Source organism: Podarcis muralis, chromosome 2 (assembly GCF_964188315.1).
Source record: "Podarcis muralis chromosome 2, rPodMur119.hap1.1, whole genome shotgun sequence".
Classification (NCBI taxonomy): Eukaryota; Metazoa; Chordata; class Lepidosauria; order Squamata; family Lacertidae; genus Podarcis; species Podarcis muralis.
In genome coordinates, this window is record NC_135656.1 from 60,291,415 (window position 1) to 60,310,095 (window position 18,681).

Genomic DNA, 18,681 nt, shown 5'->3' on the forward strand with positions numbered 1-18,681 from the left:
GTCAATTGCACTTAACAGCAGCAAGGCATCATAGAATATAAAAAGTCAGGGGTTGATCTGAAAGGGAACAGAAGCTCTGCAGGGGACAACTCCTGTCCCCTGAGAAGCAGGAGAGCAGAACAGAGCTTATGGCTGGGTATAGTATATTCTTTTTTAATTTTTATCTGCGCAACAACCATATGAGGTAGACTGGGTTATCAGATTGTGATGTGCCTAAGACCATTCTCCATTACGGGTAGTATTCAGCTAAGTTTTACTCAGAGTGCACCCACTGAAATTAATGGACTTAGTCAATTTCAATGGATCTACACTGAGTAAAACTTTACACAGCAAAGATTTAAACTCTCGTCCTGCAGGCTTATACCCAACACACAGAACCCATAGTCCACATAGAACAACTTTTTCTAGGAGTAATTTTTCTACTGACAGGGGATACCTGATACAGTATATCTAAGAAGTGAAAGCAGTGTAAAAACCCAAAATTCAGCTGAAAAGGTAACCTTCAAGTGTCTCTGTTAGTTAATGCACGTGGTGCTTTCCCCAAACATACCCTCATGATCCCACTTGATCTTGTAGTCCTTAACGCATCACCATGTTCAAGTCACTAGGATCACACATAATCACCTTCATTGTTAAAAAACAATTGTAGCCAAATATTTGATTCTGTAGCTCTATGGTCATGCTGTTCAAGTGCAATTGGAATACTCATGGTGAACTTAAGAGTGCAATTAGAGTACATGGGTGAACTTTGCCTCCCTGCTTTTTCTTCTTTTTGAGCTACAAGTGGACATCGGCTGGGAGGAGATGAGTCCTTCTCAGAGGGAGAGGAAGAGCAGCTTGCTTCCTTGACCTCTTTGCTTTGCCTTAGGCTGGCCCATTGCCTAATGTTGCTTCCAACCAGAGATATAAATTCTTTTCTGCAAATGTAAGGCAGCAAGAGCTGCATCTCTACAGCAGGGTCAGGTTACACTATGCAGTGTGTACATATAACAGGCATAAACCTATATTATTTATATATACATGCAGTAGTGGCATAAAAATGTATTAGCTGACACACTCTTTAATTCTATGCTGCGAAGTTCATGCCTCTACTATTACAACCCTTGAGAAGGTCATGAGCCGAAGGGGAATATGCAAGTATTTTTATGGGCATAAGTTTATTTGGCATCTGGATCACTGAATGATATCTGGACAACAGTAACTCAGTTTACACCTTCAGACAAATGTTCTTCCATTTTTAAAAAAGTTTCTGCCTGGTTCCATAGCCGAAATGCTTAATAAGAAACAACGGCTTTAAATAATGGAGCACTTTGAGCCATTCAAAATTCTCCTCACACCAAACTGACCCATTGCGATAATTTTGTTTAGCAAAATAGGAACTCAGAATGAAATATAGGATTGGTTCTGGATATCTGAAGATTATCTGGGGCAGAGGCAATCCATGCACTCCTTACAGTACCTTTTCTTACAATGGGTGACATTCACATTAGAGGAACTCCTCATAAGAAAGGAAGGTTTAGAGATGACAATTGGTAGATGAGGGTGAAAAAGGAGAAAGAATATGTCTCTCCACTTATTTATCTTTTCTCACCTGCTTTGTTCATGTCACCTCTAAAATGAGAGACATATGTCCACCTCTCACTAAGAGAGGAAGTGCCTAGGGCCAACAGGCCTACCCATTTCAGTAACAGTAGTAGAGGTAGTAATAATTGTAGTAGTGGTAACTGTAATAATAATACTGAAAACCCAGTAATAATGGACTCAGTATATACTATGCAGTTTAGAACTCTCCTGTGTCAGTGACCCTCCATACGCTCTACCTTACCATACAAAGTGTTTTATAATATTTTGTATGGTTGGTGCTAAATTATGAGAGCATGGTAAATATATCAGGCTGCAGAAATTACCTACTCAGCATGTGACTTTAATATCCTCTGTAACCAGCTCTTTTGAAGCACTTTTGAACAGCATACTCATTCTGCAGACAGGATGGTCAGTCATCTAGCAGCCATAAATACTGAACCACAAAGTTTAATATTTAATATGTGAACCCAATTTATGGCAACTGAAAAGTAACAAGCAGCTTTGGTGGCATAGGGAGTGAAGAATGAATTTTCGGCATAGTATGATGCTTTATGGTATGTGTAGTAATGAATTCCTTATGGCTGAAGAAAGAAAATAAAGGGGGGCATGCTCAGAAGAAACCAATTGTCTTAAATGTAATGCTGTCCAAATACAAAAATATTGGGGACAGTAGAAGGACTTTGTCATTGTTGTAGTTAAGGCTTAGAAAGAAACTATGCTATGCAACTGTGAAAAAGTATTATACGGAGGTAAATGAAAACCCTATTTAGGTGAAAAAGGCATATTTGCAATTCAGTCATAGTACATCAGTTCCAAATGAAACTGATTGGATGCAAAAATGGAATAAATCTTGCATGAACAGTCCAATTTAAAAAGTAAACAAACTGCACAGTGGAAGGAGTATCAGGGTCTGGTCTTGCAAGTAGCAATGGATGCAATCTAAAGCAACCAAGTACAGTCCTTTTAACATCTATGCAGCTCCTCATGGAAACACACCATGATAATTCACATGTGTTATTGATAGCTAAATTGGAACCCAATAAGGTTACATTTTCAGTTATAATATTATGAGGTATGGCAAGCAACAACATTTAATTATCTCCATGATTTTAAAAAAATCCAGTGAAAAGTTACTATAAACAAGTTGGCTACACTTTGTCTCTCATGAATTATCAGTGAGCACACATTGCAAATTCTATTGTAGCAGTTCCTGCAGAATTGGCTAAAAGACTCTAAACAGAGTGCCAAGCTGTCATATAGCCCAGCATAAATCCCCAGTGCAATGGTTTTAAAATGAGCTCCCACTGCCATAGTCAAATTCTACTAATAATTACCAGTGACCCACAAATTCTATGAAACTGGTAGATTAGTGCAGTATCTATATTTTAAAGCCTGAACTGGAAAGTACTTTGAGCAGATCTGTTTCAAGAATCCAGTAGAATAAAATATATCACTAAAATATGTTTGTCATTAATTTTCTTTATAACATCCATCACTGGCTTAATGCTCATGCAGGATAACAAGGCACAGCAAGAACAAGTTTTCTACAACCTCCAATTTCTGATTTTTCTGCAGCAAACTTAAGAAGGAAAAAAAAAGTTTCAACTCCTATTGCATGGCATGCCTAATGTTCAAGGTAAAACAGCAAATTTCAAAACTGGCACTTTGATAAATAAATATCTGAAACCTCAAATCCAACCTCAAACAGTTTAAAATCTATATTAGCCAATGCTGTATTAGAAGGATGTTTATGGAGGGGATACAGAAGTGGGTTTGTTAATGTTACATTTTAAATATTATATGGAAAGCATTTTCTGAGTCTTAAGGGTACTAAATTGCATTTCCACCATTCACAATTGCAGGCAAGTGCTAAGAAAGATGTGAAATGGGGCACATTATTAAACTAAAAACACACTTACCACCACTTTTGCGAAATTGCCTCAAGTGGCAGAATTCAACAGAGTTCTAAATATGTATTTTCTTTCTTGATAGATTTTGGTTGTTTGTTTTACTACCAGACGCTAAATAAATTTAAATATTTTTTTGTATTTGCTCTTATATTTGATAGGGAAGTTACTAATTTGAAGGAACCTCTCTATACAACTTTTATGAGCCCAGCTGATGAAACCACAGAGAGCAGAATTATTCAAAGCAGCTTCACAGCCTGACACAGTGTTTCCCTTGGACCCTTTGACAAATCACACCCAACCCAACTTAATGGGTAAAATGAAAAGCTAGGTAGAACACCCATCATCTCCTGAGGTGAAACAGGAATTGCCGCCTCCTGCCCTCGTGCTGTGCCCCCGCTTCCGCTGCTGCCACACTCTGGCTCTCGCTAAACTGCTGCTCAAAGAGTTGCTGCTTGGCTTCCTGCTGTTGGGAAGCAAAGCAGATGGGAAACATGGCACACAGGAATGCCCCAGCTCTCACCGAATCCGTCAGGAGCCAGGGTGCTCCTAAACAGCCTCGGCCCAGTATACCTGAAGGAGCGTCTCCACACCCATTATTCTGCCCAGACGCTGAGGTCCAGCACCAAGGGCCTTCTGGTGGTTCCCTCACTGCGAGAAGCAAAGCTACAGGGAACCAGGCAGAGGGCCTTCTCGGTAGTGGCACCCACCCTGTGGAATGCCCTCCCATCAGATGTCAAAGAGATAAACAACTACCTGACATTGAGAAGTCATCTGAAGGCTGCCCTGTTCAGGGAAGTTTTTAAAGTGTGACATTTTAATGTATTTTTAATACATTATTATTATTATATAAAGTGCTGCCGCTCAGCTTCCCTGCAGGTGAGGGAACTGCTTGGCAGTGTGGTAGAGCCCTGGCTTTCACAAAACTTGGCGAGAGCTGGGGCAATCCTTTCACTGTTGCTGCTCACTCAGCTTCTCCACCTTTAGGTGGGGAAGATGAGTGGCAACAGTGCATGCCAGAACGCCTCCCTCTTGGCAGCAGAAGTGGTGGAGCATCACCTCTTGCACTTCCACTGCCTGAGGTGGGCACTTCACCCTATCTCATAGGGAGGCCAGCTCTGCCTCCTCTTCTCCCACTATAGCTGCCTCCCACTTGCCTTTGTGCTGCTGAAGTACACTGTGCTTGGCTGGATGTCAGAATATACCTTTACAGCATGTACAAAGCACCCCCCCCCCCGAAACACACACACACACAAAATCAGGGCACTGTAGTCAATCCCTCAGACAGTTACGATTTACAGGAACTCTTAAACTACAGTGTCTGGAATTCTTTGAGGGGGGAAATGCGTTTCAAATGTGCTTTAAAGTTATAGAGCATATAACTGGTCTCTCTTCATATTATTGCTAAGGCAGCACATGTAAGGGTGAAGAGTGTAGGTAGGAATGGAAAGCAGAGCTAGGATTTAGATGACTGTCCCATTAAAACACATTTGCAACACTGGTTTAAAACATTTTTTCCCAGTAAGTTCTGGGTCTGCAGTGTTTACAACTTTCTGAACAACCTCAGTTGCGCAGCTCCCCAGCCACAATGCGGTGCATTTAGTCACAGCTTTGTGCCATCAGCATCAGTAGCAACCACCCCTCAGACATGTTAGAGGCTGCTGGGAGCTGGTGAGGTAATTTAACATTTGCAATAAATAATACAAGCATAAAACAGGCATATTGTTCATTTATTTTTGAGACCCACAAAAAGATGTTTGAAAAAAAATATGTTTTTACTAGATTTAAAATGGCCAAAAAGCCATGTAGGCAGAGAGTGAAAAAAGCATTTCCCAAACATTCCTATAACAAGCACAGGGGAAAGCAGCATCTGGTACCAATTTATGCCCTAGACACACCTCTACCAAAAGTACTGTTCCCGTGAAATGACACAGAAAGGAAAATAAATGCCTTAACTTTGTTGACTCATGATCAAGAGTAACATCCATGTACTTACTGGAGGACCTGAAAAACAAAACACAACACATTTAGCATTAATTACAGAGAACAGAGAGTATTTTCCTACCATATAAATGTTCATTCTGAGGATGACAAATTGTGTGAGAACTGTTCTCCTCCAAAGCACGAACAGTACAACATACAGGTATTTCACACTGTAGCATCAGTTTTAGTGTGATATCATGTAGTGTTAAGAAAATTAGTATAGTAGGTTTAGAAAGAAAAGAAAAACACCTCCCCAAAAAACACTTAAAGCAAAGAAAATAGTAAGGCAACTTCACAGTATGAGTGCTGAACCATTAGAAAGGACAGAACAAATTTGACTCCTAAGGGTGAAGTTGGAAGAACGTAGGGTCAAAAAAATACCATTTTGGGGCCAGATAAAATAGGGCAGGTGACCATCCTACTTCTAGTTTGTTAAGCTTCCAACCTGCATGCCACAGATGCTGGTAGAATGTCTCTTTTCCTTGCCCCACACAGAAGGAAAAGTTCAGCTGGAATCAGTTCCCTCTTGGAAAGGCTTCCTAGCTATCTCTCGTATCTTCATGTGTGAGATTTTACCTACAAAGGAAGACACAGTATACATATGTGTCTTTTTTGGACACTACAGGTGGTGGATCACATGTTTGGATTACTTTGCAGCTAATAAATCAAAGACAATGGCTTCAGCCTTCTCTCTCTCTCTCATGCTAATAGCTCCCCATCTGAAGTCTAAAGTGGTACTTTCTAAAGAAGACTTTACCTTGAACTATTTTTTTGTATATTTAAATTGGCTCGCAGTCAAGCACAATAAAGTGAAACCTCTGGAGCACTAATATTTGTTTCGCTAATAAAGACGCACTCTTCATACCCCAGCTCAGTTTGCTATATCCCCACAAAGACCCCTGCCCAACACAGAGGTGAGCATTTAGTTTGAAGAGACTAATGGAATCCACATTTCACTCCTATTAAAAGAGGCATTTTACACTCTCTTTTCTTTCTCTTTTAGCTTCTTCATGCTCCATTTCCTACATGATCAAAACCAGAAGGATTAAAGGAGGGGGGGAATGTGGGAAAAATTAAAGAAAAACTGAACTCCCTGGAAAACAATATAAAATGAGAAACATGCTTTTGTTTGTTTATGCAAGTATCTTCAAACACTAAACCTATTTTAAAGGCTCTTTTAATACCATCATCAACCTGAAGAATGGAATTAATAATCACAGGCACATTACAGAATCCACTAACTTCACTGTGGCTTACTGTCTGATCCCCAGATCACTTACGCTGCTGCTGCTGAAGAGCCACAGCTCAGGGTGGTGTGGGAAACCAGCCCCAGTTAAATAGCCTTTTATTAAAGCTAATGTGTTTGAATGCAGACTTGGATCCTGCAGGGGCTACTGCTTGAGGAAGGGAGAGTGATGCAATTTTCACCAGTATTCCCTGCAGTCTCCAACACTGCTTCCCATGCTGCTCCAAAACATTATCCAATCCTTTTTTAAAGGGTGGTAGGTTGTAGGGTGAATTAATCAAAATTGCCTCTTGTGTTTCCCAGTTGCCACTTGTGTTTCCCAAGAGAAGAATTCTGCTCATGTTTAGTGTGGATCCAACCTTTTGCACATGATAACAACACTTCCATACATTGGGTACAGGATTCATGAATTGATGATGGTCCCCTTATGTAGAAAACTATGGCTTTTTATGTCTGCTGACTCTAAGAAGGTAGATGGAAGCACAGCAAATTCAGTATAGACCAGAAATTAAAAGGCTTTCTTATACAAGGAAATGTGTTTTGTATATGTAGAGATCTGAGCTGGAGAACACTGCTTTCATTTCTAGGGATTGTACGCAAGCAGATACATCAGAGAATGTTCCATTGTGCAAAGAGAAATCCTTGTGCTGATGGAATGTTTTGCTTAGCACTACATTGAATGTAATGCAAATCCAACAGCAAATCCAACATGTCTACACAGAAGCAAGTTCTACTGTTCAAACGGGTCTTCCTCCCACATAAGTAGTGTTAGGATTGCAGTCTCAAATGTGATAAAATCAAAATACAGTAGTTTCTCGGGTTACATATGCTTCAGGTTACATACGCTTCAGGTTACAGACTATGCCAGGGGTCTGCAACCTTTAAGACAAAAAGAGCCACTTGGACCCGTTTTCGAAGAAAAAAAAAAAAGGGAGCCGCAAAACCATTGCGACATTTAAAACAAATATATCTCCGGAGCCGCGATCTGACAGTGGGCGGGAAGGTGACATCAGGACGGTGCGTGACTAACGCACGCACCGCCCCCATGCGACGTCACAGCCAGTACAGTGCCTGCCACAGTGGGGAGTGTCGGGGCGCACAATGTGCCTCCTCCCCTCACTAGTATCCACCCCGGAGCCACGGCAAAGGTGTAAAAGAGCCACATGCGGCTCCGGAGCCGCGGGTTGCAGACCCCTGGACTATGCTAACCCAGAAATAGTGCTTCAGGTTAAGAACTTTGCTTCAGGATGAAGCTTCAGGCGGCAGCAGGAGGCCCCATTAGCTAAAGTGGTGCTTCAGGTTAAGAACAGTTTCAGGTTAAGAACAGACCTCCGGAACGAATTAAGTACTTAATCCGAGGTACCACTGTAGTTTCATGTCTTAAACTAAGCCCATAATTTCAACAGGCCTAACAATTTGTGATTTACAAAATAAAAACATTTGCATTGGCCATCATTAGGCTCTTGGGTCAGCAGTATAATTAGCTGGCAAGTGGAGTTGACATGTGTTACATCACATAACCACTTTCTTTCATTATGAAAATAACCTCTACAGGGGAAAAAATTAATTTCAAAGATTAATTAGTTCCCAGCTAAACCCTGCATTTCCAGAATTATTTTGTTAATGATCACCCACATTAACACAAGGAAGCCATGTTGCTGGACATTTTCTTGGACTTGGCTATGAAATACTTGCAGCTGTGATTAAGTGAAGAAAATCTGAAACACACACACTATATTTTACAGCATAATTGGAAGGGGGGCATCATTGCATCATCCACAAGCAGGCATTGTATTTCAGTACAGTGCATTTCAAAACAAGTTAGGTATTTTTTGTGAGGCACATTCTATTGTATAGTCTTCAGTCAAGCTTCTCAGTATACTCTATGGGTCCAGGTCCATTGATTTCAACAGGTCTACTCTGAGGATGACTAGCAATTGATTTCACCATATACCTTTTACCATGACATGTCTACAATACTGTCCTCATATTGTATCAGTGTTGAATGCCCTCTAATGGTATTTCACGTCTCAGGGCGGTTCACAGAATAAAATCAGAATATAAACCACAAAATACATAATCAAAATAAGAACAACAACAACCCAATAACTCTCCCCAACACATTTTAAAAAGGGCATAGGATGTCAATCAAATCAACCAAAGGCCTGGTTAAAAATGAATGTTTTTGCCTCGTGCCTAAAGGTATATAATGAAGCATTATACAAATGGGGAGCCACTGCAGAGAAGGCCCGTTCTTGCCTTTTATGTATTAGTTGTAAATTATTCCAAGTACAAATGCAGAAGAGTGGGGTAGAAATAAACTATTCTTGATGTTGTTAACAGAGCCTAGCTACTTTCTAATCAGCACCACTGCAATCAAATGCCACTCATGTTCAAAATCTTCAGCCAAATTGAATTGCCAACCCCAACAGTAACTAATGAGAAACCTGGAACGCTGGGAGGCATATCACATTTTAACATTACATTAAACAGTGAGTGCAATCTGGAGAGTTAAATGACAATTAACCTTATTAGCTCACATCCAGCATTATCATTTCCCATGTGAAGATGACTATGTGCTACCCCGGTAGCCTCCACAAGTTGGAAGGGGCACATCAGAAACCCCGTATTCATGCTGATTCCTGAACAATCTAGAAAACTTATATTCCAGCCTTCTAAATCATGTAGTAAGTCTCCATACGCACATGAAGCTCCCTGCTTCACAAGTAGGGATGGGTGACAGGGCTGAAGGTGTATCTTAGCATGCTTGTCCCTGTTCTCCTTCACATGATGCTACTTGGGTGGGAGGCTGTTACAGTCATACCTTGGGTTACAGACGCTTCAGGTTGTGTGTTTTTGGGTTACAGACGTGCCAAAACCCGGAAGTACCAGAATGGGTTAGTTCTAGGTTTTGGCGCTTGCGCAAAAACACTAAATCACTCTTTGAGCATGTGCAGAAGCGCCGAATCGCAACCCATGCGTGCGCAGACATAGCACTGCGGGTTGCGGACACTGCGGGCTGTGAACGTGCCTCCTGCACAGATCATGTTCGCAACCCGAGTGTCCACTGTATAATGCTTTGAGAGAGCTGTTTTCTACAGTAATAACAGTATCACTAATAGCAGATGGCTGAACAAATATAAATTATTGCATAGCATCTTTTAATTGAGTGACTGGTAAAAAAAAAGTTTGAAATATTCCTTCCTTTCTATGCACAGTACTGAAGTCTGAAAGTAATTGGGTGATGGTGCTAATGCTGGGTGAATTAAGGCAGACCTGAAGGGTTTTGAGTACACTGTGAAAGTGTGTTGAATGGTAACCATGATGTGATCTTACGTGCTGTCAGAGCTGGGCCAAAGGCAAACACACAGTGTGTGGAAAGTATGGATCCAGGAAGCAGAGACTGCGATAGAGCTTCAGATCAGACCTTATTGAAAGGCAGAGGAAGAGCTGCATAAGCCAAACACTGCATAATAGGGTAAATCTCAAACAGGATCAGTCACAGACCAGGGAATACAGCTGAGCCAAGCAGTTTACTGGAACAAAGATGATGGAAAGCAGCAAGTTGAAAGGCAGGCAGGCATAAGAACAAGGGAGCTGGATGACATTGATGTGCTGGTGGGTGTGTGGGTGTTGGGATGTGGCAGACCAGAAGACAATCTGGACTCTAGCTGTGGGTATTCTAAAGGGAAAGTAGAGATTCATATAGACAAGGCCAGAATCTTGATGTCATCTAGGCAAAGATCTAGGCTTTACTTGGAACTATTTATAATCAAATCCTGACCTGGAAAAACCAATAGACTACTTGGGGCATGGAGCCTAGGAAGTCAAGATGGTTCCTTTCCGTCCAAGTTTTCACGTACTTAGAAAGCCAGGCACCCGTGCGCAGACCAGGAGGCTCCATGTCGGAACCCTAACATGTCCTGAGGTATAAAACTTAATGGAAGGATGAATTGGTTTTACTTCTCAAGTTGACCAGTACAAAGACTTTGTGGTTTGGCTTAATGACAAGTTATTGGTCAGAAAATCACAAGTCTTCATTTATTCCTCTTAAGAGAAATTTATATGCTCTCCAGGATATATTTTATGACCTATACTGCCTAAGTGATGCATGAATTAGGTGACAAGTAAAATTTCTACATAATGTACCATGAGATAAACTGGCAGAGAAACAGGAATGCTTTACAGGGCAAAATAAGAACATGACAGAGCCTCTCCTCCTCCAGGAGGGAAGGGGTTGTGAGCGGGAGACGATTCCCGCGTCATGCAGGGGGCGCTCCGCCCCCTGCTTCAACTCCAGGGCTGGCGCACCACGCCCCTCCCCGGTTGGGCACGCAATAGGGAAGCTTGGTGGGGGCGTGGCTTGCCGCTCAAATGCGGCCGCACCAGCCACCCCCGCCATTGCACACACATTTTCTTCGAGTCACCCACCCTCCACTCCCTTTAGATTAGCTTTCCTGAGACTTTGCTATGGACCTCTGGTTGGTCGTCCTGTTTAACCAGGGGGCCTGGTAGGAGTTTTTTCCAATTGGCTAAATTGGCCTGGCCTCTTGGTTTTTTTCGCCTACCTCGTAGCAACCGTCACAGCTTTCGTGGTATTTGGCGGTTAGGCATTGGAATGTGTTGTTGGTGTTTCGGGGGGCAAGGTGTAGCCATCGCCTTCCCCGGCAATTTTGGGTATTCCGCTAAAGGAATCCAGCGGTTGTGGATCCTGTCCGATGCCTGTGTGGCGGGGGGCCAAGGCACGACCCTCGGTGACATCAGAAAGAGAGCCTATAGTTGTATTAGCATCAACGGGCTCCCCCTACTGGTGGTTAACCCCTCCTCAGACTCACCCCTCTCCAAGTGGGTGGAGTCTAAGGTTCCGTGGTCCAATGCCTAAGCCAATACCTTCACACATGCTGTAATCAATAAAGTTGTGGCCTTTTCCTTACCCATTAACCTTACATACTGTGTCCACGTGTCTTTATTCCCCAAGCGGGGATCGGGTCCTCGAATCACAACAATATATTATGAAACAAAGAACCTAAGAATGTAAGAAGAGGCTACTGGATCAGGCCAAATGCCCATCTAGAATTGCTAGTGCTAACTTAGTACCATGGTTACAGCACTTCAAAAATTGGCCATCTTTGGCTGCAATTCTATCTTCGTTAAATTTGATGAAACATGCTTCTGATTAGTCGTGTATAGACTTCCACCACATATCACTTACTAAGAAGGAAGGAAACATAAGTCACTATTATTCCTGTTTCACAGAGGAGGAATAAAGCTAAAAGACAGCGACTTGCCCAACTATGTAACCAATTGACCCACCTCATTAGCATGGACAAGTGATAACAGATACAATGTGGCTACACCAGTTAATATGTTACCGCCTCTATGTGGCTGCATCTCTCCATGTGGAGGATTTTAGAACATATGAACTGGCCCTGATCACGCCACAAACACTTTATGAGATTCTTCTTCATGCTGTTTGCATGTAGCTGAAAAACTGCTGCCTGAGAAAACAATGCCCTTTAGACTTCTTGGTACAAATCTATTTATCAATGTACACCCTGCTTAATTAATTAAAAATGTACACCCCATTTAATGAATTAAACATTCTCAAAATTACAAAGATGGTGGATTGAAATCACAACTGAACAACAATTTAAATGCCCTCATCCAAAAATGCAAGCAAACAGCAGTTAAAACAGCAAACAAATACTACTCTGTAAAAACTGACTTATTCAGTAAACCAATACTAAATAGTTCAGTCATAATTTTTTTGTGTCCTGGCTCCTAGCTACTGAACCATATTTGTTCTTCAGAGGATGGCTAGATGACAGGACCGGAACTGGAATTTTCCATTCCCAATTTTAGAAAATGAAATATGACTTTGTATCTGTTGAACATATAACATGATGGAACTTGAGAGAGAGCAAAAGTGATGAGATGAGAGAATTCTTTCCAAAGAGTTTGAAGCCTTGGAACACAGTCCTGCTAGCATTTAAGAAAGCTTGGCATTGTATACGCTAGGAAGTACGGCTCAGATAAACAATCAAGAGAAACAAGGATAGGGACTGAAGAGTTGCAACGAGGAAAACATGTGGCTGTGCAGACTTGTTATGGAGCTCACACTTATTTGGCTTGATGTCATTTAAATACAAATCTATTTAAAATAACTAACAAGCAAACAAACATTCACAGTTCCTGTTCCTGCCTTTCAGGCGTAAAAAGTGTGCATCTACCAAAGTGAAATGTCTTCGTGCCTGCAGACATTGTGGGGAATGCCTGACATATACCAAACCCTATGGGCTCGATCATCTCCAGTCAGAACTGACTCACTCACTCATTGCACATCTACTAAAACTGTATCCACTACTTGTCTTTTGTTATTATTGTTATTGTTATTATTTATAAGTTTAAAGAGCAGGATTAATAATGCTTTAAGTACCTAAGTAAATTGGCTCCCTAATTTACATACTTGTACTTTTTTTTTAATTGACATATAGCTATTTCAATGGATACACCAAAAAAGTCTTTAACATGTGCTGAATCCAAATATAATTTATGAAAGATTATACACAGGATCGTGCTTGTGACCTGCCTTTCAGGAAGATCACCTACCGGTGCTTCCAACTCACCCAGTGTGCAGTAATCTTAAGATACTGAGACACTCAGAACAAGGAGAGCGTTTCCTTATTTTTCTATGATCATGTAAATACTATGAATGGGAGTTTCATTCCAAAGAGAGTCCTGTATATAGAAATACATCCTTTCTAATGGTCCCAGGAGTTAAAGCACAACTGTGACCTTCGTTTTTTCCTCCCTGTAACAACGACTACTACCAGTGCAAGCTATTCTGAGAGATTTGTAAAATTTATGGCCACCATGTGACAAAGCTAAAACAAAAAAAACCTGAAGAGCACTATGTTACGTTATTATTGTTATTATTGTTATTATTTATTAAATTCCAAGTTTTATTCATGATTTTCACTTGCTTGCATTCTTCTTTATATGCTTTTGTAATCATAAATGTACTTTGGGACGAGACAAACATCTGCTGAGACTTGTTAGATAGTTTTGTCCTGGGAATATTTTGTGGAAAGTTGTTAAAACAACAGCAGTGCTGGAAATAATTAACCTTTCTGAATGGCTGGGGAGCGGGGGGTTTGCTGTACATTTGAGCAACTATTAAAACAATTTTAAATAAATGCTGTTTATTTTCTCGAATTCCTGTATGGTACATTTATATTTAATCCATGCAGAGTATTAATATAAATACTATCTGCCGAAATCTCCATCTTCTTTAACACCAGAGTTCCTTTTTGTTGGATCTAAGATACTGGCAATATCAAGCTGTGCCTACAAAGATTATTTTCATTGCTGACTTGAATCCAAGCTGTGAGATAAAGGGACATTTTTCCTTTGTAGGTGCAGCTTGAGTCATGCCTGCAGAGAATCATCATCTGCACTGCCGGCTTGAATTCAAGTTGCCAATGAATATTTGCACTTGCACATATATCAGCACATGCCAGAGAGTTCAAATACACTACAGAGTTTTCCCACTGGGAATTTCACAATGCAGCCCTGCCCATTACTGTCATCACCAATGACACAGCACAGCAAGCACTGGTAGGACTGGATGTGCTATGGAGTGCCTGCTGTGAAATTCTGTATTGCATCCCATCCCACTGGGACTTGTGGATCAGCACCCCTAGCATCCTTAGCTTGCCAAGGAACAATCAGGAGTGGGTTTTAAGGTTCTCAGAGGCTTCCACATCTGGACTAAGATACGATACAAATCCCAACTCAGCTATGGCAGACCCTCCAGGTGTCACTATTTTCCAGGGACGACCCTGATTCAGAGAAGCCGCCCTGATTTTTGCTTTGATCCCAGAGTGTCCTTAGGATCAGTAGGATGTCCCTATTTTCATTGGAAAAATGTTGGAGAGTATGATAGGATGTCCCTATTTTCACTGGATAAATGTCAAAGGGTATGCTATGAAGCACCCTGTGCAATATTGGGCCAGTCATGGTGTCTCAGCCTACAAAGTTTTGCTGTGAGTGTAAACTGGAGAGGGGGGAGGGAACTCCTGGGGAAAAGAGGGGGCAAAAATGTAATAAATAAATAAATGTAACTAATCTTCTAATTGAGAAGCCCTTAATAAGGTTGCAAAGAAACCCAGTGTTTTGCAGGATAGTTTGAAAGCAAGTATAGACAGTGCATTAGTGAACTGTTGAGAGAATTAGTGAACTGTTGCAAGGCAAGCAAGGAAACTACTTTCATGCCGAGGCACATCATAGAAGGCTGGAGAAGACCAGGTTTTCCAAGTGGTCACTTTTAAGCATCTTGAAGTCATAGTCCAATTGTAAAACCAATTGATTTTAAAGAGCAGCCTCTTTCAAAAGAGGCTACCCCATAAAGCCTATTAGCAAAGTGAACACTGCAGTTTACTAGCCAATACCACGAAGTGCACAGTGACTGCTCTCATGAGACAGACATGTGGAAGCAATTAAATGAAGCAACCAAATTACTACCAGAAATACATAAAACGGATCATGTAGAATCAAGTGACTCAATATATTTGAGTTTCTTGCTATATACACACTGCAGGGGAAAGACCTTCAGAATCAATGAACTTTTCCTGTTTAGAAATGAAGGTCAACGACACAATGAAAATACAAACAGAGGAAGAAATACATTGGGCTGGGCCTGAAGAAACTCCTAGTGTCTGAATTTTGTATGTGTATGTCATTACAGAAATTCTGGAGGGAGAAAAAAGATCCATCAGTGATTGGGGCTAACAGTACAATTGATTCAAGAGATTTTGAGATTTAAAGATATTTTGCAAACAAAAATAACTAAAATGTTAACATATGTCAGGGAACTGCCATCGGCTCAGAGGCGAGAGATAGAGGGGGAGTTGTGTTACAGGGAGCCTCCGAAAATCTTGTGAAGCAGTTCCTCTTCCGGCGAGGAAGAAAGCCCCACCTCCAGTGAAGAAGAGGTACAAGGACCAGAGGATGATAGAAAGAGCCTTAACACCACGCCTGAGCAAGCCGGATGCCCTCGCCCATCATGAGAACTGGTTTGAGGTGCAGGGAGGGGCGGAAAAGCCTGGGAGTGACAAAACTTTTATGTTGGGGGAGGTACAAGAACAGACCACTCCCGGATTCTGCTAGCAATTGAGCCAGACATGAACTTATGATGCTCTTGACTGTAAATAGTTTGCACCAAAATAAAGCCTGTAAAAGACAGGTCGGAGTCCTGCCTGGTTATTCTCGAGCAACCACAACAGCACCTGACAACATAAGACAAAATATACAGGAAATCTGATGCCAGATTATACCTGGCACAAAATGGCTGGTAACGGATAGTTTACAGTTCAGTTTTCGCCATATTTACATGGAAGTAAGTTCCACACAGGTCAACCATTCAGGTGGTGAACTTCCTACATCATCAGTCAACTTATTGGGTAAGGGCCACCTTGGATGTAAGGAAATCATGTCCCCCCCCATTATTACAGTGATAGGATTGGGCACTGTGTCTCGTCACTCCAGTTCAGGCAGGGGTTTAAGTGGGAAGTAGGAGCCAACCTTGAAAGAACGAACTGCAGCAGCTACTTCTCCTTTCTGCCCGATGGCAGGCATCATGAAGAGTCACAGGCTCTTCCTTTAAATGGCTTCCTACCCTCTCTTGAGTGAAGAAATATCTCAACAGACGTTGCTAAGATGGTTGCCTTTCCATATCTGCTGCACATATATGAATCAGACAGGTGTTCAACCTTGAAATTTTGTACAGAGTGCCTGAGACAAGAGGAAGTTGTGCTGCTGCTTCCTCACCTCTTTCTGCAAACCCTGTACCAAATGAAAGGACTGTTGCCCTTCCTTTCCTACTCTGTGCCATGGGGTGAAGGTGAAAACCCTGTCCCTTTTTGGTTATCTACTCCACCACTTGTCCACTTGGTTGGCTTGAACCCCAAGGTAATTTTGCAAAGAAAAAGAAGAAACAATTATCAATGGAAAACAGCAAAAAATGTTTTTGTCACATGTCCAACAGTATCACACTCCAGAGGTCTGGTCCACGAGTATCACAGTTCATAAATTATTTTGCAAGGTAAAAGAGTTAAGGGTCCAGTGGATTGTGAATTGACTTAATTATGACAATAACTAATAACTCTGCTGCTGTTCTGTGCTGAAGTTGGCAAAATGTCCTGGCTTGAAAGTGCTGTAGCGAGGGTTTCACTATACAGTATAGGTTTTAAAAATAAAATAAAGTTTTTAAAATTTTCATTTCGATAGCCAGCACAAAGCTCCCTCAAGCAAGCCAAACTACTGTTGGGCCTTTGGCTCTATGTCAGAATTTGTCTGGAAGCTGTAAAGTTGTAACCACATACAAGCCTCTAGGGAGGGATGCTATCATACAGAGCAAATAAATTTCTACTCCCATTTATCAGCTGTGGCAAAGAAGCAAGGACCTGGTTTCTGTGTGGTAAGGCTCCGAAACAAATATACAGATATATATCCAAGCTATCTGTGATAACAAACATTCGGCAGCTAAGCCAAAACCAATACACCAAGAGCTTTCTGCTCTTTGGTTAGGCTGTATTACAGATAACAGCAAGCATTCTCTGGCACAACATTACAGAGCCCTTGTCTATCCAGCATGCTGTATTTCAGTTTTGCGTTGTGTTTGCCCCTGTGCCTCCCTATTTTTATATATGCTTTCCCTCTATTACAGAAGAATATATCAATATAACCATCTGCTTAAAAAACGATACAGTGCACGGGATTCCTTGCCAAGAACAACTAAAATCACTTCTTAGTTTTCCTCCCCAATTACAGAAAAATCTAAATAGACATGGTTGAGTCATATTAATTCTTTATAATTCCTCTTCTGCTGGCAGTGTTTGTAATATGATCCAAAGGCAGCCTTTTACTGCTGCAGATGAACAATAATTATGTGGTTAAAGCATTAAATCAAAATATGTGAAGTTTATGTTTAATGCTCTGCCCTTCCGCACACTTCCAGTCTAATCTTTGGTCCCCAAGGCAGAATTCTGGAAAAGCGCTGGAGCAGAAAGAAACAAAAGCTGTGGAAAGTGACTGATCAGAACCGAGGCACAGAGATAGATTACATCACACACTAAATAATCAATGTAATTAAGGTCTGTCCTTAATTAGTACACTCATTTCTAAGTTGGATATAAGCACAAAATTCAATTATGCAATGCAAATAAATCAGATCTTTTCCCCCGACAATAGGGTGAGATTCAACTAAAGAATCACACTAGCAGAAGCCAGTGCAAGGGATCTCACTAGTGCAATGGAGCATTGTCTTTTCTCTCCCCTAAGTGACCCCCACAAATTTGGCTCACCCCCCAGAGAACCGCCCAGAACAGCATGTGAGTGGAGAAGAAAGGGGATTAATCTCTTTGGCAAGCTGGAAAGCTTGCACTGACAGAACTATTGCCTTAGTGCTATTTGTATTATCTGTAAGAACAAATAAAAAAACCATGAGGTTTAAATCTGAAGCTATTACTAGCTAGGCATTCACAATTCCCTGGACACACCGCACTCCATCCCCAGCAGTCGATCTCTCCCTCTTAGATTTCACAAACCAAGATGGGCAAGTTTCAAAAGGGCAAATGGTCACTCTAAGCCCTGCAAGTATACCTGTCCACATCTTCAATCTGTAGTAACTGGAAAAGATCCCATTAACTATGATGGGACTATGGTCTAAATACCTCTACAGGACCAGCCTCAATTGGGGCAGTCAGTTTGGTATAGATACAAGTGTGCTTTACTCCTTGTCATCTTTAAGTACAAAAAATTAAATAGCAGGGCTGGCCCTTTATGCAGCATTCTCTATAACAATTTTCAGCCTCAGATTATTAATGAGCTTTTAGCTCCCTAAACTAGGGCATGTATGGGAGCTGCTCTCCTATGGCTTATACCATGGGTAGGCAAACTAAG

The 18,681-nt window shown here is 41.3% G+C and overlaps 1 protein-coding gene across 1 annotated transcript in view; it reads right to left on the bottom strand.

Annotated features, from left to right (window-relative positions):
* Positions 1-157: 157 nt before the first annotated feature.
* Positions 158-18,681, bottom strand: part of LOC144324915 (collagen alpha-1(XXIII) chain-like) — a 214,132-nt gene continuing 195,608 nt past the window's right edge. Inside the window, exon 4 of the mRNA XM_077924594.1 lies at positions 158-5,495. Coding sequence (XP_077780720.1) covers positions 5,443-5,495 — 53 coding nt within the window. The 3' untranslated portion in view covers positions 158-5,442. The remainder of the gene's footprint in view (positions 5,496-18,681) is intronic.